The sequence below is a fragment of the Notolabrus celidotus genome, chromosome 23 (assembly GCF_009762535.1).
Source record: "Notolabrus celidotus isolate fNotCel1 chromosome 23, fNotCel1.pri, whole genome shotgun sequence".
Taxonomy (NCBI): domain Eukaryota; kingdom Metazoa; phylum Chordata; class Actinopteri; order Labriformes; family Labridae; genus Notolabrus; species Notolabrus celidotus.
Window position 1 is genome coordinate 7,193,271 of NC_048294.1, and position 26,238 is coordinate 7,219,508.

General features: G+C 40.2%; 1 protein-coding gene across 1 annotated transcript in view; it reads right to left on the minus strand.

Annotated features, from left to right (window-relative positions):
- The window catches only part of capn1 (calpain 1), a 45,889-nt gene that overhangs the window by 8,370 nt on the left and 11,281 nt on the right, over positions 1-26,238 (minus strand). The window contains exons 3-12 of the mRNA XM_034676917.1: positions 25,501-25,570; positions 21,694-21,812; positions 11,424-11,557; positions 9,787-9,955; positions 7,111-7,194; positions 6,814-6,899; positions 2,177-2,251; positions 1,541-1,701; positions 913-1,073; positions 126-137 (exon numbers count right to left, since the gene is read on the minus strand). Of these exons, the coding sequence (XP_034532808.1) occupies positions 126-137; positions 913-1,073; positions 1,541-1,701; positions 2,177-2,251; positions 6,814-6,899; positions 7,111-7,194; positions 9,787-9,955; positions 11,424-11,557; positions 21,694-21,812; positions 25,501-25,570 (1,071 nt within the window). The remainder of the gene's footprint in view (positions 1-125; positions 138-912; positions 1,074-1,540; positions 1,702-2,176; positions 2,252-6,813; positions 6,900-7,110; positions 7,195-9,786; positions 9,956-11,423; positions 11,558-21,693; positions 21,813-25,500; positions 25,571-26,238) is intronic.

The window sequence follows — 26,238 nt, forward strand, 5'->3', positions numbered from 1 at the left end:
AAAAAGGTTCTTTTGAAACTCCTCTAATCGTCCGCTAAGTTAAATTTGATATTTTATATAACATTAAGTTTAAAAGTCATTGAGTCTGGACAATCAAAAGAGAAAAGTAGAAGCTGAACACATACCTCCCGTGGAACCTGTATGGGACAGAAAGCGAGAGAAGAGTTGTTGTTATTGGAGAAGAAGAACAACTTGTTTTTTCCACTGACAGAATTTAAATAAATATAAGAGCTATAATAAAATGTATAATTACAGACAGATAACATGGATTAAGGGCCCCAACTCAAGCAGCATCCTCTAGTGTGTAAGTTCCTCAAATGTCCACTAGAGGCTGGCTCCAAAAAACAAGTAATCTCCATTAGAACCCATGTTAACATGCCATTGTACAACAGAATGGAACATGTTTACTGCCAAGTAAAACATTAAGGTTTTGGTCTTTCTACCTTATCTTTTTGGATTATATGAAGGTTTAAAGCTATGCCTGATTATGCAAAATAAGGGATGTGGCTTATTTGACTGACAGGTGGGTGTGTTCTTGCCTCAACGCCAACTCTTTGCTTGTTTTTCTAGTATATCAGGACATAAGTTGAAGTCAGTATTTCTAATATGGTGACCACCATCTTTAGGCTTCATAACACCTCTTCAAAAAACAATGAGTTGCTCCCAACCTTTTTACTCCCCAATGCCCTGAAATCCTTTACTTTATATCTAATAATAACTCCCCTGAAAAATAAAGATTCCGAAAAAATAAAGGATGAAATTGAGTGGTGGAGGATTTTTAATGAAAAGTTAAATTGAAGACTTGAATGGTAAAAGCTTCACATAGTCCCTTTAAAAACCCTGTGTTGAATGAACTTTAGGTTCCTGAAATGGAAAAAGTTTTACAAGCACAGTTAGCTGTGTTGACTTTACCTCATAGACTGCAAACCCAATGGTCTCCATGTCTTTGCCTTCCCGACGTTTCTTCCTGCGGTCCTTTTGCATGAGGCCGACCAAAAAGCTGCAATCTGATTGGCCGGGAGTGTCCGGGTGCTGCAGCGCAAGCTTGAATTGAGGGTTCAGCCAAAAGGTTGCTGGGAAGATTCAAAAAGATTGATTGAACTTCTTTTATATTTTAATTTGGTAATCAAGCACAAAAGTTTTTAATAAACAGGCTACATCTTATAAGAGATACTAAAACTTTTTATAGTTGCACTTTAAGAGATGACAAAAACTTGTGTTGCAAAGTAAATGCAGTAAACAAATCCCAATTATTTCAATTTTCTCAGTCATGATGGGGATTTAGCAAAATAAAGGCCATGATGTGAGATCCTTTTCACAATAAAAGACCATCATATGATCAAAAACTGTTCAGTAATGAAGGAAAAAAGTATGCAAGACATTCAAATCACACAACAGTTATTTAAAATTTAAAAACTGAAATGAAATATATGTGTACCAAGAAAAAAAAACTAGTTCATGTACAATCTCTTGATTTATAACTCCAACATATTTCCCCCCCTGAGTTCCCTCCTCTCTCCTCCCCTTCATCCCTCCATACCTGGGAAGTTCCTGCAGCCTCCGGCAGTGCTGCCCCTCCTCCACTCGCCCTGGTAGAGCGAGGAGCTCCATTTCTTCAGCTGGCTGTTCTGCAGAGCGTCGGCCGTCAGGTTGCAGAGCTCCAGACGGCTGAACTCTCGCAGGAAGTCGCTGAACGACATCCTGAGTGACGAGAAATAGAAGCACCGTTAGGACAACCTGGGGACACACTGGTTCTGAGAAACTTTTCCATTACTGAGTCGGAAAGTTGAACTTTGTTTCACTGCAGATGAAAAATGATGCTGACATTTCAAACATTTTCAGTGAACTACTCAGTACATCTATATGTCACACTGACATTACTAATGGGGCACACAAAATGAAACATGAACATGAAATGGTGAAGTATGTCAGTGTGAAAAAGGAAAGTGTTTTTTTAATGCGTCACATCATATTTGCATCTCTGCTTGCTCCAAATTTAAAAGCTAAAAGGTAAAAATCATTTTATTCACATGTAGAAAAACACAAAAAGTACATCTAAACTGAAATATGACGACACAAGTCTATTAACATGATGAGCAATTCACTCAGAAATATGCCTTTAGGTCATACCATAATAAGAATAAAACCTGCTTTCAACCAACTTAAGATTTCTCACCAGAATTCTCCGTCCTCACTCCGGTTCTGTAGTCGACTTTTGACGGAGCGATCCACATTGTCCCACTCTCTGGAGCTGAGGATGTTACAAGAACAGCAGTTGAGTACAAATAAAGAATGATCAAACACAATAAGTGTGTTTGCCTTACAGTACAGACATTTGAAGCTAATTTGGCTAAATTTCTGTAGGATTAATCTACTGAATGTCTCAACCGCAGTGTTGCTTTGCTTTTTTTGCAAATTTTCCCATTTAAAAGCAAAAATAATCACCCTTTCCCTTAACTTCCTCTTCCTGTAATTTCATTTATTGTATATTCTTTATAAACTAAACATCTACAGCAATTCAAGCAGCCCTGCTAACTTGTACTGATGGTAACGTCAGTTTGCTTGAGTTTGGTTCTGGTTCTGGTTCTGTTTGCTTGAGTTTGGTTCTGGTCCGGTTCTGGTCCAGTTCTGGTTCAGTTCGGCTCTAGTCCGGTTCTGGTTTGGTTCTGGTTCTGTTTTGGTTCGGTTCTGGTTCGGTTCTGGTTCGGTTCGGGTTCTGTTTAATTGAGTTTGGTTCTGGTTCTGTTTGCTTGAGTTTGGTTCTGGTTCTGGTTGATTGAGTTTGGTTCTGGTTCTGGTTGCTTGAATTTGGTTTTGTTTCTGTTTCTGTTTCAGTTCGGTTCTGGTTCGGTTCTGGTTCGGTTCGGTTCTAGTTCGGTTTAGGTTCGGTTCTGGTTCGGTTCTGGTTCGGTTCTGGTTCGGTTCTGGTTCGCTTCTGGTTAAGTTTTGGTTTGGTGCTGGTTGGGTTCGTCTTCTTTTTGATTCTGGTTCTGTTTGCATCAGTTTGTTTCGGGTTCTGTTTGCTTAATTTTAGTTCTGGTTCTAACCCTAATCATAACCCTAACCCTAACCATATTCCTAATCCTAACCCTAATCCTAACCCTAACCCTAATCATAACCCTAACCCTAATCGTAACCCTAACCCTAATCATAACCCTAACCCTAATCCTAACCCTAACCCTAACCATATTCCTAACCCTAATCCTAATCATAACCCTAACCCTAATCATAACCCTAACCCTAACCATATTCCTAACCCTAATCCTAATCATAACCCTAACCCTAATCATAACCCTAACCCTAATCATAACCCTAATCCTAACCCTAACCCTAATCATAACCATTACCCTAACCCTAACCCTAACCCTCATAACCCTAACCCTAATCCTAACCCTAACCCTAATCATAACCCTAACCCTAATCATAACCCTAACCCTAACCCTAATCATAACTCTAACCCTAATCATAACCCTAACCCTAACCCTAATCCTAACCCTAACCCTAATCCTAACCCTAACCCTAATCCTAACCCTAACCCTAACCCTAATCATAACCCTAACCCTAATCGTAACCCTAACCCTAACCATATTCCTAACCCTAATCCTAACCCTAACCCTAATCATAACCCTAACCCTAACCCTAACCCTAACCCTAATCATAACCCTAACCCTAATCCTAACCCTAATCATAACCCTAACCCTAATCATAACCCTAACCCTAACCCTAATCATAACTCTAACCCTAATCATAACCCTAACCCTAATCCTAACCCTAACCCTAATCCTAACCCTAACCCTAATCATAACCCTAACCCTAATCATAACCCTAACCCTAATCATAACCCTAACCCTAACCCTAATCATAACCCTAACCCTAACCCTAATCATAACCCTAACCCTAACCCTAATCATAACCCTAACCCTAACCCTAATCATAACTCTAACCCTAATCATAACCCTAACCCTAATCATAACCCTAACCCTAACCCTAATCATAACTCTAACCCTAATCATAACCCTAATCCTTATCCTAACCCTAACCCTAACCCTAACCCTAATCATAACCCTAAGCCTAACCCTAATCATAACCCTAAGCCTAACCCTAATCATAACCCTAACCCTAACCCTAATCCTAACCCTAACCCTAATCATAACCCTAACCCTAATCATAACCCTAACCCTAACCCTAATCATAACCCTAACCCTAACCCTAACCCTAATCATAACCCTAACCCTTATCCTAACCCTAACCCTAACCCTAACCCTAATCCTAATCCTAACCCTAACCCTTACCCTAATCATAACCCTAATCCTTACCCAAATCCTGGGTGTGGTTCTGTTTGCTTAATTTGGCTCTGGTTCTGTTTGTTTAAGTTTGGTTCTGATTCTGTTTGCTTGACTTCCTTCTGGTTCTATTTGCTTGAGTTTGGTTCTGGTTCTGGTTGCTATTGTTTGGTTCTGGCTCTGGTTGCTTGGTTTTGGTTCTGGTTCGGTCCGGTTCTGGTTCGGTTCTTTTTCTGTTCGTTTCGTTTCGGTTCTGGTTCGATTCTGGTTCGGTTCTGGTTCGGTTCGGTTCTGGTTCGGTTCTGGTTCGGTTCTGGTTCTGGTTCAGTTCGGTTCGGGTTCGGTTCTGGTTCGGTTCTGGTTCGGTTCTGGTTCGGTTCTGGTTCAGTTCTGGTTCGGGTTCGGGTTCGGTTCGGTTCGGTTCTGGTTCGGTTCTGGTTCTGGTTCTGGTTCGGTTCTGGTTCGGTTCTGGTTCGGGTTCGGTTCTGGTTCGGTTCTGGTTCGGTTCTGGTTCAGTTCGGGTTCAGTTCAGGTTCGGTTCGGTTCTGGTTCGGTTCTGGTTCTGTTTGCATGAGTTTGGTTCTGGTTCTGTTTGCTTAATTTTAGTTCTGGTTCTAACCCTATCCATAACAATAACCCTAACCCTAACCCTAACCCTAATCCTAACCCTAACCCTAACCCTAACCCTAACCCTAATCCTAACCCTAACCCTAACCCTAACCCTTATCCTAACCCTAACCCTAACCCTAACCCTAACCCTAATCCTAACCCTAACCCTAATCATAACCCTAACCCTAACCCTAATCATAACCCTAACCCTAATCATAACCCTAACCCTAACCCTAATCATAACCCTAATCCTAACCCTAATCATAACCCTAACCCTAACCCTAACCCTAATCCTAATCATAACCCTAAACCTAACCCTAATCCTAACCCTAACCCTAATCCTAACCCTAATCCTAACCCTAACCCTAATCCTAACCCTAATCCTAATCATAACCCTAATCCTAACCCTAACCCTAATCCTAACCCTAATCCTAACCCTAATCATAACCCTAACCCTAACCCTAACCCTAACCCTAATCCTAATCATAACCCTAACCCTAACCCTAATCATAACCCTAATCCTAACCCTAATCATAACCCTAACCCTAACCCTAACCCTAACCCTAACCCTAATCCTAATCATAACCCTAACCCTAACCCTAATCCTAATCATAACCCTAAACCTAACCCTAATCCTAACCCTAACCCTAATCCTAACCCTAATCCTAACCCTAACCCTAACCCTAATCCTAACCCTAACCCTAGGGTTAGGGTAAGAATGGTTTTGTAACAGAGTAAATGCACAAAATTGGGCAATTATAAGGCTTCTCATAAAAACATTGTAAGCAAAAGGGTTTTCAACAGACAAACTATTACTTTTTGAAAAGTTAAGGTAAAACATACGGCTACAAAAGATCCTAAATAAAGAGCCGCTCAGGAGTCGAAAGAGCCGGCTCTTCTTTGGGAGCACATGCTTACTAAAGCACATGCTTACTACCATTTGCACCCTTAGTTGCCCTTGGAACTATTTGTATTGTAAAAGGTATCAATGTAAATACTTCAGACCTGTACCATAGTGATAAACAGATAACACTTCAATTTGAATCAAGTAAATACCACTTGTATACTTTAAAACAGAGGGTCATTTCATTCCTTGTGGACTCAACATGACAGCATTTATACTTTTCAAGTAATTGATCTTAAACGCTTTCAGAAAATTAACAGTAGCAAGACTCACATATCCCTTCGAGCCACCAAAGGGTATCATAACAATGGTGTATATGCTGTTTTGTAATGACACAGTACAATTTTATAATTTATTAGAAATGTATTCAAATTATTTCACAGACCCCCACGCTATGGTTCGCGGACCCCAAGGGGTCCCAGGACCACACTTTGAGAACAACTGGTCTAGACCATTCAAACTACTTCACTATGATGTGGTACTTTAACTTCACATATGTCCATTAATTCCAGTGAAACAGTGACCTACTATGGCTTTGCAGAAGTCTTTGGAGGAACTAAAGTTGTGTAGATGTTTTTTTTATCTTGAGATCAGAGATTTTTCTGACGTAACACGTAAAGTTTCATCCCCTTTAGAACGTGTGAAGTAAAGCAAACGCTCAACGTGACTGTGACATAACACTGGGTGCCATAAGTGTGAAAAATTTCTGGTATTTTTTTCTCTCTGAACTACAGCTCTGTATTATGTAATGCTACTTGTGTCTCGGCTCTGTGTGACTCTTCTGCCAAATAGTGAGTAGCTGAGCAGACCAGCAAACCCCCCCGTCCCCCTCACTAGATCTCTACCTGTTCTGTGTGTGCCTCTTTGGGATCAGACTATTAGCTTTGGAAGTAAATCCATTTGTTGACCTTTTTATGGCAGATAGTTTAAACAAATGTGATGAAACACCTTGTAAACTTAATACAGGTTACATCAGGTTAAAAAGGTGAAATATTTAAGCTTCATGAAGAATCTTACTTGTCGCTCCAGGCTCCAGTCCATTCCACTTCTCCCCATGGGTTTCTGATGCGAACCAGCTTGGTCATACTTCCTCTGTACACCACCTAAGACCATGAAAACACCACCAGACGCAAACACACTTTTCACTTTGTGTCTCCTATACATAAATCTGAAATAAACTAAGCATGGCATGTCTAATGACACCAGACTAGACAGATATGTTTATGTTATCATTCTCTTCTCACAGCTCATACTCCTAATTGCCAGATAAGTTCTTCCATTGTAAAATAACTGTCTGTGATAATTCCCGCTCACCTCGTCCACACCGGTCACAGAGTAGGCGTGTCCCTTCACCAGCTTCTTGAATGTAACTGCCTCCATGTCTTTGGTGTTGGTGATCTGCAAATAAAGAGAGAAGTCTGAGTACAAATACAAGCGATGACACTGATGTCTCGAACACGTTTCATTGAAATACTGGACGATAAAGACTTTTAGTAAAAGAGCCACAGGTGTGATGTCACTGTCTAATCATGGCTCATTCATTACTATTAAAAAAGACTTTAACATTAAAACCTCAATGATGAATGCATCCATAAAAAATATGAGTCAATCTAAGTATGCTCAAACAGACTGTCACCTTCATACAGTATAAAAAATGGACGCAGTGATGTCACCAGTTGGTTTGAAACATAATGAAATCCAAGGATGGAGGTCGCCATATTAGAAAATCTGACTCCAATTAATTTTTGGCTAATCTAGTAACTGGAAAAGAGGGGAAGCTGAAGTCATTGTTTAGCCTTAAATCTGTTGTAAGAATGTGCATTTTAGACAAGCGGCAACTCCAACCATGAGAAATTAAGCCAAGGTGGAAGTGCCAAAAACTGCAGTTCCTCGAGTGTCCACTTGAGGCTGGCTCCAGAAGTACCGGAATCCACATACACACCCATTCAAAAAAGTAATTTTTTGCACACACTGTGCGGGGGTGAATTTTTAAAACCCAGCAGTTTCGAAGATATGAGTTTTGCATAATGAGAGGCACAGCTGACTTGACTGACAGGCAGGCACACTGTAGCTGTTAGCAAGGAGGCTCAAAACCCTGGGTTCAGCATTTCCAATATGGCTACCGCCGATGGTAGCCTTCAAAACAGTGCTTCAGAAACAGATGGGGGACGTCACAGAGATTTCGTCCATGTATTATACAGTCGATGATTTTAACATGGACTCTGCTTTTGCAGCCTGTCTCAAGTGGACACTCAATGAACTGCAGTTTATTGCACTTATACAGTATATTTACTTCAGTTTTAAACACTGAAGGCCACACTTGCCACTTTTCATTCCACATTTAAAAGCACCCAGAATGAGTCTCAATGACAGTAACACTGTGAACGCAAACTGTAAACACAACAGGATTGTTTCAACCCTCTTCAAAATAACAAAACCTCTTTTATTGGCTGCTGAAACTCTGAACATTTTATCATTTCATCACCCTTGCTGCAGATAGTCTGTTTGTTTTCCTACCAGGTCAGTTAGAATGGATGTTTCCATACCCAAATAAAGTAACAAGACAAGACAGGTAGACACACACACACACACAGGCAGACGGACAAAGTTCAGTAACCTTAGTCTGCAAACATCCGCTGCACTGACATGTCCTTGAACGTTACACTAACCCTTTCACTGCGAGTTATATAACCTCCACAGTCCTCTCTTGGTGTTTCTTCTTCTGATCACATTTCAATTGGACTGTTTCCTCCATGAAGTTGATGTCATTTGAATATGTCTAATTCCCCCACCACAGACTTCCAAGGTCTGGGCTTGCTGCATCACAGCTGACCGTGACTTTTGACCTCCTGTCTGGCAGTAAGACTAAACTGGGTAAAATCAAATGCAAGCAAGAGTCCTACTTTGTAAACTTTGAACTGAAGTGGTACTGATACCAATTTTCAAGATTCAACAATGACTGACATGGAAGCAGATTTGGGGAATTTCTGAGCTGGACCATATGAAAACAAGGAGACATTTCAGCTCCCCAGGAGATGTAGCACTCCCCCTACTGACTGTCTGTAGTGCTAACAGATGTATATGTAGTAGTAAGTAGTAATAGGGCCTAAGTAGCCTAAGTAACACTATGCTCTCACGAATGTCTGCTTCTGCTGTGGTCTGACTGTCCTCAGGGATCTTTGCCATTTTTATCATATGGTTAAATTTCACTGCTGTCTGGCTGAAACCTCATATCTCAAAAAAAAAAACTTTTTAGGAAATAAAAAAAAAACTAAACATTTTTTTAACAAACAAAACACTGAAGGGGATTCAATAACAAGCTCCTTTATTGGCTGAAATATTGTAATGCCCACTGACAGGCACTAAGGATGACCATAAACATTCATTTGTGATAAAAAATGTATAAATAATGAAATATGGAGATACAAGGTTTCTGCCTGACAGCAGCAATTTTTGTTTGGGTTATCAGAAAGGGCTGGATGTCACTAGATGAACCTTACTACACCAGTCACAGGAGGTATTTTGTCTTCACTTTTGAAAACAGGAGGAGGAGTTAAGTTGTCCATCTTTTGTATACAGACAGTGGTTGTAATGAAAATAGACCTCCTCTATGCGGATGATGCAATGATTTATGGACCTCTACTACAACACAAATGTCCACAGAAGTGCCAGTGTCTGCTGATCTGTATCTGCCTTTCTGATGATCACATAATTTCCTGAATCAACTCAGTATTGTCTTCTAAGGCAACTGCAATGAGCCAATATCAGCAGCTTATATTGGCTGACTAACTCAAAAGCAGAGCTTTAATGAGAAACCCCTCCAGAAGCAGTAACCTCTCTAACTCTACAGCTGCAGATTCAGTCCACAGCCGTCTTCTACACAATGTTCTTTTGATGTAATCTAACACAGTGATATTAAATATCTGTGACATATCCGTGTTAGTTTCCTATAGCTAAGGTCACAGGGTGCATGAAGGTTGCAGTACTGACGTCTATAGAGCAGCCCAGGAGAGATCCTCTCTCTATGGCTCTGCTGATGATGCTGAAGAGGTCGGAGGGGGCTTTACTCAGCTCAAACATCTCCGTTACACCGCCTGTGAAGTCCTCAAAGCCTTCTGACGTGCTGCCGCCCGACAGAGCCTCGTAGCAGCCGTTCAGCCTGAGAAAGAACAACAGATTTAAGAGGATTACAATAGGAGTCATGAGGTATATGAGCAAGCCTTTTATGGAGGTGTAAGACAGAAAATACTGCATAGGTTGTCACTGTTTATATAGAAACTAAGCATTTAAAAAGTCCTCTGTCAGAACTATCTACTACTACCATATATGAGCTTGAGCCTACAGAGTGCAGCAATGAGTAAATCTTAAATCTGCATCACACTCCTTCTGTTAACTCTCCAACAGGGCGGTCCTCTTCACTCAGCACACAGAGCTGTGTTCAACAAATTTACAACTGAGACTGCAGCTGTCTACTGAAGCAGCTGGAGTCTCAAGTTGCTCATTATTCCCCAGAAGAGCTTCAAGTGTGCAGTCTTTATAAGGCCTGGACTTCAAATGATCTGATTTAGATCTAAAACTGGAACAAGAAACTCATCTAATCATCATAATCAAAAATTAATAAATACAATAAAAATATAATAAGCTATGGGTAGGAATATGAAGACTTAAAGGGGTATTATTGTGACTTTTTTCATGTTTTTTTAAATTGATTTGTTGAATTATTTTTGAGCATTCAAAACGAGAAAATGAAAATTATAAAAAATATTTTCAGATGAGAGCTGCACGGTGGTGCAGTGGGTAGCGCTGTTGCCTCACAGCTAGAAGGTTCCTGGTTCGAATCCCCGGCCGGGCAGGTGCCTTTCTGTGTGGAGTTTGCATGTACTCCCTGTGCATGCGTGGGTTCTCTCCGGGTTCTCCGGCTTCCTCCCACAATCCAAAAACATGCTCAGGTTAATTGATCACTCTAAATTGCCCGTAGGTGTGAGTGTGTGCATGAATGGTTGTCTGTCTCTCTGTGTTAGCCCTGTGATAGGTTGGCGACCTGTCCAGGGTGTACCCTGCCTTCCGCCCGAAGCCAGCTGGGATAGGCTCCAGCTCCCTGTGACCCCTAACGGGATAAGCGGTCAAGATAATGGATGGATGGATTTTAAGATGATTGAAATGGATACATAAAACAGATTGATCTTTTTAAAAAAATGTGGAATATAAAAAAATAAACATACATTAAAAAAAAAAAAAAAGATTTCACTTGTTATCGCTTTAAAAAACAGTCTTTGTTTTTCCATAGTCTTTTATGTATTTACATGTTTCATCTATTTTGGCACTCAAATGACTCCAGGCTTAATATTCTTTGGGGTATATACCATGAATGCAATCTGCTTACTGAAATATAGAACAATAATGAAAGTGAACATGAGCCTCAGGGCGGTTGTTAAAATGTTGGCGCCAATATTACCTGTTTTTAACATTTTCAAACAACCTAATTGTTGACACAAGCTGCTGAAGATCACAGAGGCAATAAAGTGAAGCTAACTCTTGGAAAAATTGTGCAAATTATGCGACTTCCTGTTGTGATGAATACAAGTGGTTTAAATAAATGTGATATTAGACTTCAGACTGTGTCTTACTTAGCGTAGGCCTTCTCCAGCAGTGCGCTCCAGAACTCGGTCCCCTCTGCAGAGTGGACGAACAGCAGCTTCCCATCCTTCACTGGCAGCCGGTCGTCGATCACGACCTCCACCCACTCGCCAAACTGCCAGAACTGTATCAGACACACACAAAAGAACCCCAGTTACATCCCAGTATACATGAACTTTAAATAAGATATACAGCAGGACTTCATCAGCATGGCGGGAGATGGTCATCCATCAACCCTTGATTAATAGATACACTGTGTTTGATTGGGTAGAGGGTTTATTTGAAATCATGATAGATTTATATGAATGTAAAGCTAGATAAAGCAAATGAAACAAAATCTTAAGATATCTGAGAGATGCAGACACTGTATGGAGACATAAATCCACTCTTAAATCAGTCCTGAAAGAAAATCGTTGTTTTAAAGGAATATTTGTAAGGGCCTGTTTTATTTTAAATCTCACAAAATGATATGGATGCATATAAAAGGTTTGCCATTCAGAAAGCATGAGTAAATGTTATACATGTGGTACTGGGTAAGTTATGTTTGTCAGCCAGCAGGGGGCAGAAAAAAACAACATAATAAACTGTATGCAAAGAGCCTGTTTCCAGGCACAACTGTTTGAAATTAGGTCAAAATAAGCCTTCTGTTGTTGTTTCCCAGCACTCCCACCAAAAACAAGCTGAAACATGGAAAAACTTACTGAGTACTTGTTAGTTTGAGTTAAGCTGATTCAAGTTTTCTGTTTTAAGACACAGAAGAAGACTGAAATGTGTGCAAGCAAAACCATAAAGCAACTAGAATAAACATTTATACTAAAGTCTCATTTGGAAATCAAGCATATGAATGTCATAAATTCTCCTGTGATTACAACCTCTTTTCCCAATGTGCTTCATGTTCTTGCATCAAGGTGTAAATCATGATATGGTTTCAAATATCATGGAAATGCATCTTTTTCTGTCTCTTTGCAACAAGCCATCAACTTAAACAACATCAATTATGTACAATATGTGAAAGAAGTCACCTGTGTGGATTAATTTGTAGTTAGGCATTGGTCTTGTCTTAATAGTTGATAACTTACACCCCTAAAATGCTTAGCTTATGATGCTTAAAACAGAGTTTCAGGTTGAACTCATTCCATGAAACAAAAGCCTACACATCAATACTTTATTATATGGCTGCAACAGTAACTACTCCTTAAAAGCACCAAAGAAAAACAGATTCAATCTAAGTTTTGTTGCATCAAGAGCTAACAACAACATGGCTATGCTAGCAGAGAATGAAACCCTGGCTAAAGCTAGCGAAATGTCAGAGATTAGTTCTTCCCAACCCATATTTCTCTTTAAATTAATAGTTGTAGAGAATCAAAACCTGTAAAAAAAATAATGAATGAAGCAGTTTCTTGTAAGAAAGAAAAGAAAGGGTCTTTTGAACCCTCTTGGTGGACACCAGCTGTCAAGAGTTGCTGATAGCCAGCTAAAGCTAATGTTAGCTCAAATGTTTTAACTAAGTCAGAATTCATTCAGTGTATTTTACCAAACCACAAAAAATGCTTTATATTAAATTCAAACAACGGGTTGAAATAATGTTTGAAAGCTGTATTCATGTGTGGGTGCAAAAACTCATACATGTCCTCATTAGCTTATTGTGCTCTGCTCTGAAGACTGTATTTGGAATCATGAAGTCAAATGCAACATGCGTATTCGAGTACCCAGAATCATCCCATGTAGCAGTAATCTTGCTGTTGTTCTTTAAGAATATATGACTCCAGTAAGAATTGTAATAACGCTGTAGCAGCATAACCTCAAGAGGCCTGAATGAAATTACTGCCACGAGAACATTAGATTATTTTCTACTAGAAGACAATCTCAAGACTGTTGCTCATGCTGTCCTTGGAGTTTAGAAGAGGATAATACAAAACAGACATCACGGGGTAATTAACATTAGCATGGACAATTACCTGGTATGAGGTTTAATCTGATATTATTAGTCGGATTTTTTTAAAGGGTGTAAAACCAGCCCAACAGGAAGTGTTTAGCAAAGAGAGCAATAAAAGTTTTTGTGTCAAACCTGTATCGGATGGTACTCAACATTGGCTTATACCTTAGCTTGGCTACCAGAAACAGAACTTTAACATCTCTCCTTTTCATGTAGCTTAATTTGTGTGTGTGAGGGCGAATGTAAGCGCACCAAACACAAAGGACAAGCTGAAAACCGGTTGATCTCATTCAAAGACCTTCAGGCAGGAATGTAATAATCTTCATGCAAATCAGAGCACACAGTGAAGTAATATCACACCGTAGAGGAGGAAATATTTCTCTGTCAACGTAATTGCATTTGTAGGAAAAAGTAAGGGGGGCGAGGAAGTTGCAGGATTGTGATTTGGCAAATAAAAGGCTCCAGCTGTGAGTGTGTGTGTGAGTGTGTGCACATGTTTGTGAATCAAAAGACTGTGTTCACTGCAGTGTGTACAGCAGGATGATAGACGGACGGAAGAAGAAGTACTCTGCATGCCCTGTAGAGCTGAATCCACCTCTGGGAGGAGCTGTGTCACAATACTGCTGAGTGAAGACACACACACATACGAACACGCCCCTAGCAAACACACCAGCCCAGAGCACACACACACACACACACGACTTGTTCATTTCAAAAGGGATATGGGCGCGACAGCCCGCCTCACAGGGGGAACAAGCTCTTACCACATCTGTGTCATGACTCGCAGTCACCAGGCATTAAAGCTTGAGAAATAAACCCCCAATACAATTCAACGATCTGTGTGCTAAAATAAGAACACCATGAAGGATTCTGCCCCAGTTAACGGCTTCATTTGTTTCCGACTGAGATGGCTGAGATTAACCTGGTTTATAATTTATTCCTCCTCCTTTTCTTTGCCTACTTCACACTCCCTTCCCTCTCTTCTCTTTCCCACTCCTTAAACCAATCAGGATCCCCACTGCCCGCACTTATAATTACATTTTGGTATGACTCATCCAGATCTGCAGTAATTTATCCAGAGGCTTAAGGGATCTAAACTGATACAAATGGGAATCCCTGAGAAAAACCAACGTTGCAGAAAAGCACCAAACAGAGAATGGGGGAACATGCCATAACTTGCAGCAAGAAACTGCAAGTAACTGAAAGACACAAGCATGAGAGAATATAACTGGCAGCTGTACAACACAATGCTGAGAGGCTAAAACAAAACTAATACAGACACATGCCTGAAAAAGAGGCGAGGAAACTAGGGCAACCGTTTGTTAAATGGAAGCATGGATGTATTTACGAGCCATTTAGCTTTAATGCATACATTAAACACATGCGTGCATTTTCAGGCCTTTAAGCAAATGAAACATCATTTCCACTCCAGCAGAATGAGTAATTGTGGAGCATACAGAGGATGAAGACCACACTGACAACAGAGCAGAGCATCTTTGGACTGGAGATGACCAGGAACAAAGAGGGTGAGACATTAAGCTGCTGACAGAAGTAAAAAAAAAGCTGCTTATATTTAGGATGACATAATGTGATACTGACGCTTCATTTTTTTTTCTAGGAGGCAAAAATCTGTTGTCTCAGCTGAATTCTTGCACATTATCTCTCTGAGTGTGTCTCCCTCCCTAAACGTGGGTGTCTGAAAATGTATTTATTGATCCTCCCATATCACATGAGTCAGCAAAACGGTGTCCAAGCTTTATTTCTCAAGGACACTCAAGTAGATGAACAACCACAAACAATAGGTATACGTCACCTTTCTACAAGCAGAAATGTTCCAGTAAAAATCTGCAACAGTCTGTATTTTGTGTAATATCTTTCATCACTCAGTATTCGGACTAGCATAGGTCTGTCTTTAGCCTAGCACGCCCAAAATTGTGACTGTCTTCTAGCTTATTGTTCTGATGTGCGTTGAAGTCAAGCCAACAGCTACAGTGTTCCCGCCTGCCAATCAAGTCAGCTGTGCCTCTCATTGGAAGACTCGTAATCTCAATATCTTCAAAAGTTAGCTATCCAGACTACACTCATCTTTTGTACCAGGCTGTAAACATGTTTATTTCTGCTGTGAAGATCGGCTTTTTTGAATTGGTGTGTATGTGGTTTCCGGTACTTCCGGAGCTAGCCTCAAGTGGACACCTGAGGAACTGCAGTTTTTGGCACTTCCACATTGGACTCATGTTTTTAGACCGTAGGTTGCCGCTTGATAATACCTCCCTTTTTTAGAGTTTCCACCAGACAGAAACTTTGGGGCTAGAAAATTGGCATGAAGTCCTAAAGTGGCCACTAGCTGCTGGCTCCAAAAGTGAGTCAATCCCCATAGAGCACTACATTAAACTGCATTTCTCACCAGCAGAAATATACTGTACATACCCACAGCCAACTAAAACAACAATTTGTTTCCTACACCATATTTCTTGTGTCACCTCAGTTCATTTGAACCGTTAAACATGACCTTATATGGTCACTTCTGGTTTAGAAAAAACAAGATGATGGCCGCCAACACGCCAGACTGGGGGCTCCAAAACAGTAGCCCAAAAACCAGTTTTTAGCACCCCTGCATTGGACTCATATTTTTAGACCGGAGGTTGCCGCTTGGGGTACACTCAGCAACCCATTGGTTTTTTGAAGAGGTGTTAAAAAGGGCCAATCATAGCGGCTATCATACTGGAAATGCTAACACATCCAAAATGTTCAATCAGTCCATAAACAGTCATGGAGACAGAGCTGTGGCCGGCCTCACAACACACATTTACAACATGCCCTCATATCTGTCAACTCAGGCGTACCCTTAATTGTGCAAATTTATAAATAACTCTTTACATTATTAAAATCTAAACAGATGTGTTATAAAATATTCAACCCCCTACAGTTCTTCAGAGTAAATAAATAAGCTATAGAGACTAAAACTGTTCTTCTTTCTTTCTTGTATCGAGCTGTGAATGTGTTATTTTCTGCTGTAAAAACAGGCATTTTAATATGGGAACAAATGGGAGCTTTTTTGGCCTTTGGAGACAGCCTCAAGTGGACACTTGAGGTACTGCAGTTTTTGCACTTCTGCATTGGCTGCATTTTAAACACTTGAGGTTATTCTTGTTCTTTTACTCACTGTGCATGGTATTTTATTCTGCACAAGCTGCTCCAAACTATTTACCTTTTGTGGGATTAATATATTTCATAGATGAACTGTAGTAGTAATCAATGTGGTTAGTTTGTTAGCAAGCTTATTTTGCTAATGCAACAAGGTTTTACTCATTTTATTGTTACTGACTGGACTTCTTTGTTTAAAAATTCTTGCTAAAAACTGAATTTATTTTTGCTAACTTTATTAAAGGTCTGCAAGAGTGAAACTGGTGCCAGAGGGGACCCAAAGTGTCATATTTTGATGCGTTTGGCCACTGTTTAACACAGGAAGAGTCTATGAATAGAGTGTGAGAGCGTGTTTATGTTTCTTCTATATTGTAGGTTAGTGTATGTTCATGTAAAACAGATCTTTGATCTTTGAGAGCTTCCCCTCTGCTCTATGCTTCACTTCCTCATCCCCCCGCCCCCATCTCTTCTTGGCTGGCTGACAGTCTGGTTGGCACAGCACTCACTGCGTCAAAGAGGGAAGCCGCCTCAGCTCAAAGCGCTGTGTGACAGAGCGGGCTGAGAAAAAGAAAACACATCCCTGCCTCGGCTTTTTCCCTAAAGGCCACATAAAAGTAATGATTATCAATCAAGAAATACGGAAATCCTCTCTCCCTGTTTTCTCCATCTTTAAGGGAACCAGAGAACTTGACAACATGAAAGTCTGCCTTGCAACACATTTCAGGGGTTAACAGTCTCTCCTGCTCTGCAGACAAGCTGATGTAAGATCAAAGGGGGGAGAACACACACAGACGGGGACACACTCACACACTCTGGCACAGATAATAAGACACGGGAGATCACAGAACACACACACTATGCTTTCCAACACACCAACAGTACTGCAGTATAATATGCTTCTATTTGACTTTCAAATTAGTGTCTCATTTTCTATAAATAGCACAAATGTATGTTGTATAAGTGATCCAGTATGTCAACAACTCTGGTTAACATGCTGTAATCACCAACATTAGTTTAAAGTTTAAACTTCTTTAATGTGCTTTTAAAGAGAACAACATGTCAATTATTTACTCACATTTTCAGGAGGAATGCAGTTAAAAGAGAGGCCCTGTTAGACTGGGACTAAACCACATGTGTTGTGAAAGATGTGTGATGAGACAACTCGCTTCCTCTGAATACATACCACTCGTGAGAAATAAACAGTACACTTTCATCTGAAAAACATGAAGTCACCTAATAGAGTTAAAGTCAAATGACTAAATAAGAACTGCAATAACAAAACAGACATCCTAACTTTTTGCATTGAAGCAGCCCGTGCTAGCAGCCAAGGCTAAAAGGAATGTGTTCATGATTGGAAGTGTAGTAATGTGATTAAAAAAAAGTAGAAGCTGCTGTTGGTGCAATAGTCATTTAGTAAAAGCTTATTAAATGTACATTTCAAAGTATAGAGTACAGCTACTTGCCAATGCTAACGGTAAGAAGATGTGTACAGTATAACATCAGTGGTTTAACCTTCAAATACTATAGCTACAAGGCTTAGCTGTAAAAAACAAAAAAAGCCATTGTGAGATCAGGTTGGATACAGGGCTACTGTTTTGGAACCTCCAGTCTGGCGTGTTGGCGGGCATCATCTTGTTTTTTTAAACCAGAAGTAACCATATATGGTAATGTTTAGCGGTTCAAATAAGCTGAAGTGTCACAAGAAATAAGATGTAGGAAACAAATTGTTGTTTTACTTGGCTGTGGGTATATGTATATTTCTGCTGGTAATAAATGCATTTTAATATAGTGCTCTGTGGGGATTGACCAAGCGGCAAACTCCGGTCTCAAACGATGAAGCCAATGCGGAAGTGATATAAACTGCAATACATCGAAAATCCGCTTGAGGCTGGCTGCAGAAACACCGGAAACCACATAGATATGAATGGGAAAAAGACGATCTTTGCAGCATTAATAAACATGTTTACAGCCTGGTTCAAAGAACGTCTTGGCCCTACAACGCTAATCTCTCTAATGGCATACACTGTACGGGGGGTGAATTTTTTTCTAACGTGACGGTAAAGAAGATATTAAGATTATGAGTTTTGCCCAAATAAGGACATGACTGACGTGACTCCCGGTCGGGAACACACAGCCATTGGCTAAGAGGCTCACACTACGTCACACTCTGCCTGGTTGAGTTCCGCATTACCAATATGGCTGCTGCCGTCGATTTGCTTCAAAACAGCTCTCAGGAACAGATGGGTGAAGTCACAGATACTACGTCCATATTTTATACAGTCTATGGGATTGACTCGCTTTTGGAGCCAGCCTCTAGTGGCCATTTTAAGTACTGCAGTTTTTAGGACTTCATGAGAACTTCCAATTTCTTAGCCCCAAAGTTTCTGTGTGGTGGAAACTCTAACAATGTCAGTATTAAACAAAAAAAAAAATCAATGACTAAACTAAACATGTATGGGCCAAATCACACACTTATATGAGTATATATTTGTCTAAGCAAAATCACTTCCTTATGCAAAAATATTGCATCAAAAGGTTGCTTATAAAAGTTATGGAGGGTTTTTATCAAAGTGTTTTTGCATTTATTTTGGTTGTCAAAACTGCATTCAAATGTAGCTGCTGCCAGACTTCCCTATCTCTCACTGGACTGGATATTTCCCTGTTTAGCTGCAGTAAAAAAGGGGTTTGTAACCAGACACACCTATGCTATGTCATGTCTACCAGCTGAGTGTGTCTGGAGTATTTGGTTTTGTGTACCAAGCAAAGTTCAGCTGATACGGTCTGACAGAAGCTTGACCACAGAGATAGAATAAATAGAACACATATTTTCTATTAATGTCACAAAGCAGCAGGACTGGTCCTTCCCACGAGGACTTATTTTAAACAATCCTTGTTTGGACTTTTAAGATATAACATATATCTTCTTTAGGCTCTGAATCCTATGAGTGATTAAGTAATGGGTGTTGGTCAGTTTAGGAGACTTGGCTTATAGTCCTCCCAGGTAATGTTTACTGACTTACTGGCTGACTGGGTGTGGATCACAGAGGTCACAACGGTTATCTTGGATGATTCAGAGAGGTTTAAGAGACTTAATGGAGATTACTACTGCTCTGCTGTCCAGAAATCCAAAAGCACAATTCCCTGTAATTGTATATCAATATAAATCAGTAAGCTACTCTTGCCAGAAATGAATTGCAGTAAAGAGAAATAAAACAAGTTATGATCAAGGGGGAAGAAAATGAAAGTCTGAGGTTGACAACCGACAGTACCAGAGATAGTCCTGTGACTTGTGACTTACTTTCAGAGCAGAATTGACAGCAACCACATTCAAGATTTCACAAGGTTAATTTTGACAGCTGAACACAACCCTTGTTTACTTTCTAAAGGACCAGAGGCAAAAATGTACAAACAAACCGAACAGTAAGCAGACAGTTTTGCTCTTGACACAACAGGATGTGTTGTGGTAGAAGCACACCACATGATGCAAGGCCACACTGACTAGCTGGCTGCCATTTATTTACAGTGACTGAATCTGAAAGTCTATATTAGTGAACAATTTGAGGGTAATACATTTTACCTACAAGGGTGTAAAAGTCAGTAGACTGTTGCCGAAGTATTGGGCTCTGATAAAGGCGTACTCTCCTTTAAATACCAACTGCATCTATTTCTGCAACTCTTAAAGCTGCAAACTCAGCACACATGTATGCATAAATAAGGCATCATGTACTCCGAGCAGGTTGTGATGGCAGATTATTACCCAGCTCTCTTACCTATCTTCCGGCTGTGTAAGATGCTTGATTCTGATTGGTCAAAACCACTTGACAACAGTTATTAACTTTCACTAACATGAGCAACGCCAGAGGTAAACTGATCGAACGTCAGGTCAAATCAATCCGCGGGAAAATAGTTCCGGCAGATTTAGCTTCTGCTTTTCTGACACCACAGATCGTAACGGGACTTGCCTCACCCTGTCAGGTTTCTATTTCCCATAACTACCTGCTAACCATACATTATCCCTTACTTATTAACCAGGTGGGTTAAATACTTGACTCTAATTGGTCAAAACTGGATGTCAATCGTGACTAATTCACAACAGCTAAAGCAACACTGGACAACCTGATGACACACGTATCAATCCACAGCAGTGAGTCGGGTACATTCCAAATCTGCCTGTTGACACTGTGGCAAAAATGCTAGTTCTGACAGTCTCAGGCTGGTCTAGAGAGTCAGGAAATAATGACAGTTAGCGGGCACAGATGTGAGAGTGATCTGAGGAGCTACTTGGCACCATGTCATGGTTTGGACTCTGGTGTTCATTGTTTGGTATTATTTTCAGTGTGTTCTGAGTTTGCTATGGGCTCAAGGGTTGGTTTGGGGTCTTCACTCTGATTCGGCACAGGTGTCTCTCATTAGTGGCAATCAGCAGCTGCTCTTAAGTTCCAGTTCCTGTTTCCAAGCTGCCAGTTCACCAATGTCTCAAAGACTTCTGTTTGATAGAGCACCTGTTAAACTCTGCAAAAAATCCCAATTTACCACCTTTGACCCTGTCTGTGTCTCAGATTTGGGTCTTACTGAGTAACATCACAGTGTCATCTGCAAAGCATGAAATGGAGACTGATTGAGGACAGAGATGTCTACATGATCATTCCTGCAGCAGTCCTTGTTTAATGGATTTTTTTTTTATGTTAAGTTTAACGGGAATCATTAAAAATGTAATTTTTTAACTTGGCCATTTAGGGAAAAGTTTAGTTTAGTGTTAATTCGCACCACATGAAAGTGGACAAGTATCTATTGCCATGGAAGTCTTACCAACTGAAGCTGAGGAACTACTTTTTTAGCTGTGTTTCTAAATCAATACTGTGTCTTCTTGTTTATGTCTTTAGTTAGTAGCCAGCTGTACTTGGCTACCAATGGGATTCTGGTTTGCATAACCACCCACTCACTATACATTATTCCTTACATGGAACACAGAGTCCTACGGCGGGGTCCTGCTTCCCCTAAGACAAGGTATCCTAAGTCAGGGTCCTGCTTCCCCTGAGACATGGTGTCCCTCCACTAAATTTCTACAACTCCACTGAGTCGCGTTTGGCTCAGTGTGTAATTAGTTGGCTGTATTTGTTGTGTCACTATCTTCAGAGTGCACAGACTAAGTGTAAATACAGGCAGTGAGCTGTCGTCACCTGGAAGTGAAAGATGCCGGTGTATCCCTGCCCGAAGCCCTGTCCATGAGGGACCACCCTGTGCAGGAGGTTGTCATTCAGGGTCAGCGAGGCGATGGCTGCCAGGAGCCAGCAGTCACCTAAGGACACACACACACACACACACACACACACACACACACACACACACACACACACACACACACACACACACACACATTTCAGTACCCTAGATCAGTTCTGCATTCCAGAAATTTGAACTCAACCTTACTACGACACATTTAAAACATAAGTGGTCGTCTCCTTCTCCCTGAAAGGAATTCAAGCACTTATTCTCTAAAATCTAACTTCATTCATGCCGCTGAGTTAAAACTGGAATGCACTCGGCAAGAAGACACTCATAAAAGTGGAATTCACCCTTTAACAGCTCAGGCGAGAGTTTGAATCTATGTTTGAACAAGCTTTGCCCTCTGGGTAATGGGAGAGGCACTTTTTCTAGGGAGCTAAAGAAAGGAGCTGAAACTACCCCAGCTCCAAAATAACTCACTGATATTTTAAGGAAACACATTGTAGATTAAAGAGTTCTCTGGTACGATATTTCATCCCGTAAAAAATTGACATTTTTAGTGTTTTTGTAGTTTGAGAGTTTTTTTTGTTGCTATGTTTTTAGCTATCATATTTGTTACTACTTTTTATCCTTATGGCTTTGGATTCTAACATCATTTTGTACTATATGGTGACATTTTTTGTCCTTTTTGCCTTTATTTTATAGGACAGCTGAAGAGCGACAGGAAATACGGGGAGTAGAGAGCGGGGGAAGACATGCAGGAAATGGTCCACTGGCCGGGAGTCGAACCGGCGACCCCTGCAACGAGGACTGTAGCCTCTGTACGTGGGACGCTTAGACCGCTAGGCCACCAGCACCCCTATAGTGACATTTTCACGTGTCGACCCCAAGAAGGGGAGCTGCCACCTTGGGAGGGAGTATTGGGAATCCATGAAAAAAAAAACAATAAGGGGAATTGATTGTAAACATCATGACATGCACTGACAGTGCTATTTGATCCAGGTAATCCCATCAAAGCCAAGAACAGAGCTCTTTGTTGTGTTATCTTTCTTCAGATCCAAAGATAAATCAACAGCCGCTCTTTTATTGAGTAGTTTGTTCATTTAGTTTGATTTCAAGTCGGTGAATCAGTGCCCTTACATTCTTTCTGTTTCATTCTTGCTTGTGTAACAACTATTAATGCTGAAAGGAGTTCAAGATAAATCCAAGCTGTTTCACTTTTAAGTCAAATTGTTGTCCCTTGTATTATCTGTTAACAGTCCCTGACAGCAGCCGGTGAGTCATCTAACAGATAACCCCCTGCGACTGATGAAACACTCAGTCAGGCTACATTTTGGCTGTCCAACGAAGTGGAGCATTATGTTTTCTGGCTCAACGTTTTAAGGGTGTATTGTTTTGTGGTTTAGCAGCCCCTCTGGGGGCGATGCTGTTGGTTTTAGTTTTACATTTTGCAATGAAGGAAGCTGTGTCCTGCTCTGTGAGATCTATTCAAACAGAGGGAGCGTTGGCCTTGTTTGCAGATGTGAGGCTGGGAAAAACAAAGCATGAATTATAAATGCACTTCTGTGTTGAGCATGAAACATCTCAGGGTAAAAACCTGTTACTGGTGCAGCTGAGTGGACGCTTACTCTCTCTGTCAGACCATCCATCTTCATCTGTCATTCATGTGATGTTTTAGTTTGCCCTGTGGACATTTTTTAATTCATACAGTAGGTAATCTGGCATGCTGATTTAAGAGCTCACTCCAAGTTACACAAGGTAGTAGGTTTATTGACATTCATACAATGGGTGTTGCATGTGGATTGAATAAGCTTTCTTTGATTTAGGTATTGCAGCTAAGATAGTCATGATGGAGTAAAGTTAAAGCTGGGTTTGGTAGTCAGATTTAGATACACTTTTTGTTATACTGGTTAAAATGATCTTTATGTCCCGATGGTAATAAATACATAATGTGTTCTTAAAAAAGGGTGAAAAAAGCTGCTATCTACAGCCGGAGTAAACCTGGGAAAACACCAACCAATCCCTGCCATCAGGAGCCAAATTATGAAACCAATCAAATCCCGTCCTGCCACTCTGCCCGCTTCCTACAAAGTGTACATTTCATGTTTGTTTGTGTTTTTAACTTTCACTATGATAATGTTTCGGTGTTTTCTTTCCGTGTGAGACATGAGTTGAGGTAGTGCAAAACACAAACGATGTGCTGAGGACCGGTTTTGAATCAGTCACCATCATATGGTCTTGAAACAGTGGCGCTCGTGCATGTGAGCAGTGGAGTCGTTTTGGAGGAGCTCCGAAGGGAGGGGGTTAGTTCTGTAACTGTGTTAACTGAGGACATGCTACATTCAAATTCATGCTAGTTTTTCATGACTACCAACCCTAGCTTTAAAGACATTAAATGTAGATTTCACAATGGGAAAACTACAGAGCACTACTATGTTTGCAACAATTTTAGTTTTACTTATTCTGTGGCTCTGGGGGAGCATGCTTAATTCTCCTACAAACTACACTAAAGACAAAGAGTTCGAAGAAATTGCAAAAAAGTTAAAGTGATTTAGTCAATTTGAAATAGACTAATGAATTCAAATTTCAGTTTCTATTTTTTACTATTAAAATGTTAAAAATGACCATTGGATTTAACATTTTGAAAACATTTGTATCTATTTTAAGCCTTTCCTGCTTTGGCACTATTTTTTTGCTTCAATCTTTGGTGTACCACTCAATGGTTGGAGTACACCTTTAATCCTTTAATGACACCAAATTGTATCTTTACTTCCCACTAGTCCTTGATAAAAAAAAGGGTTATATCTTTATTTCATTACATTTTTAACTATATTGCTCTCTTACCACCCCTCTTTTCCTCTCTCTCCCTCTGTTTATGTGATTTTTATTTTTCCTTTTCTCTTTGTGTTCCTCATTTTCTGTTGTAAAGCACTTTGGATCAACTGTGTTGTGTGTAAAGTGCTATATAAATAAAGTTGATTTGATTTGATTTGATAAGTTTTCATTTGTGTCATGTCAAAACAAACTATTCAGTAACGTATTAAAGAACTGTGGTTTGGCCTTGGTTTAAGATGCAGGATCATTTCTAGGTCAGGAAGAGTGACCAACTTGAGTCTCATCATCAAAGTTAACATACTAATCAAACCTGGCTCCCAGCCAAGAAATAGTTTGACTAACAACCCCATCTTAAGTCTGAATTATTTTACAGAGTTTGGCTTTTGTAAAGATGAAACGAACAAGCTATAAGAGGTGAATTCCATGTAGTGGATTTTTTTAACCTTTGAACCCAACCAGTTTTAGCAGTTCTCACTGTCTAACAGTCAACAAAAAGCAGAGAAGAATAGTTTCTAAGTTGTCAAACCTTTCCTAAAAGATAAGCAGTTTTACTAGCAGACTTTTTGACTTATTACAGCTGGAGTTATCCTTTCTATTAAACAACACTGAGAGCCAGGAGCTACAGCAGTGAAAGCGAAATCAGCTTTTGTGAGGGGGTATATGTCCCATGACCTAAGGTTGAATGTCTTATTCAAGGGCATGTTTTTCTTTGTTCCTAGGGGGGAGAACAGCTTCATTTATTTATGTCCTACATCTCACAGTCAGACCACACCTTGGCGATCTTCCAACCAATCACGTTTCTTTTGGCTTCCGTCGACATTTTCACAGAGATTTTTCTACCAGATTACATCCAAGCTATTTCTCTCCTCTGAAAGCTGAATCATGCAACAGGAACAAGACGACATTTGGGAAATTCTTGAACTTACCCAGAGCTCCCTGACAGATGTCTGTGCGAGTGGCTCCGTCTACGATGAACTCAGGCCGCTTGCAGAACTCCTGTAAAGTGCACAAACAAAACAAATCAAATCAATGTTAGTTTTCTATTACCTGTTATACAGAGCAATCCAGGACATGAAGGTTTGCCAGCTAGCAAACACCTAGCAAAGCAGAAATTTCTTTTAACTGAAACTTAATTCAAAATTGTTTAAAACAGGACAAACCAGACACCACAGTTTATGGTCAGTATTTCTTGTCAGGCAAATATGCGACCAAACGTGAGTCACTTTGGTTCTGCTTCTGCTTGAGGCCAGCATTGAAGTCTGACCACATTGCGTCAAACTTTTCAGTGTCTCCTGTTGAGAGCTGCTTGTCTTTTGTAACCCTTCAGATACAACACGAAACAGAACCATATGTACACTGCAAAAACTCAAAGTCTTACCAAGTGAAATTGTCTCATTTTCAGTCAAAATGTCTTATCCCACTTGATTTAATATGAATTTCACTTGTGCTATTGGCAGATTTTTTTGCTTACTTCAAGGTAAAAGTATCTTGAAATAAGTTGTGAAATAAGCAGGTTAATAGATGACAGAACAGCAGCATTTTTGCTAATCCATTGTTAGCGTAACTCCTTTTAAGCTAACAAGCATAGTAGCCTGTTTACAGGTGTCCAAATTGTAAACATGGGTTTCTTTGGGGCGGCAGTAGCTCAGTTCATAGGGACTTGG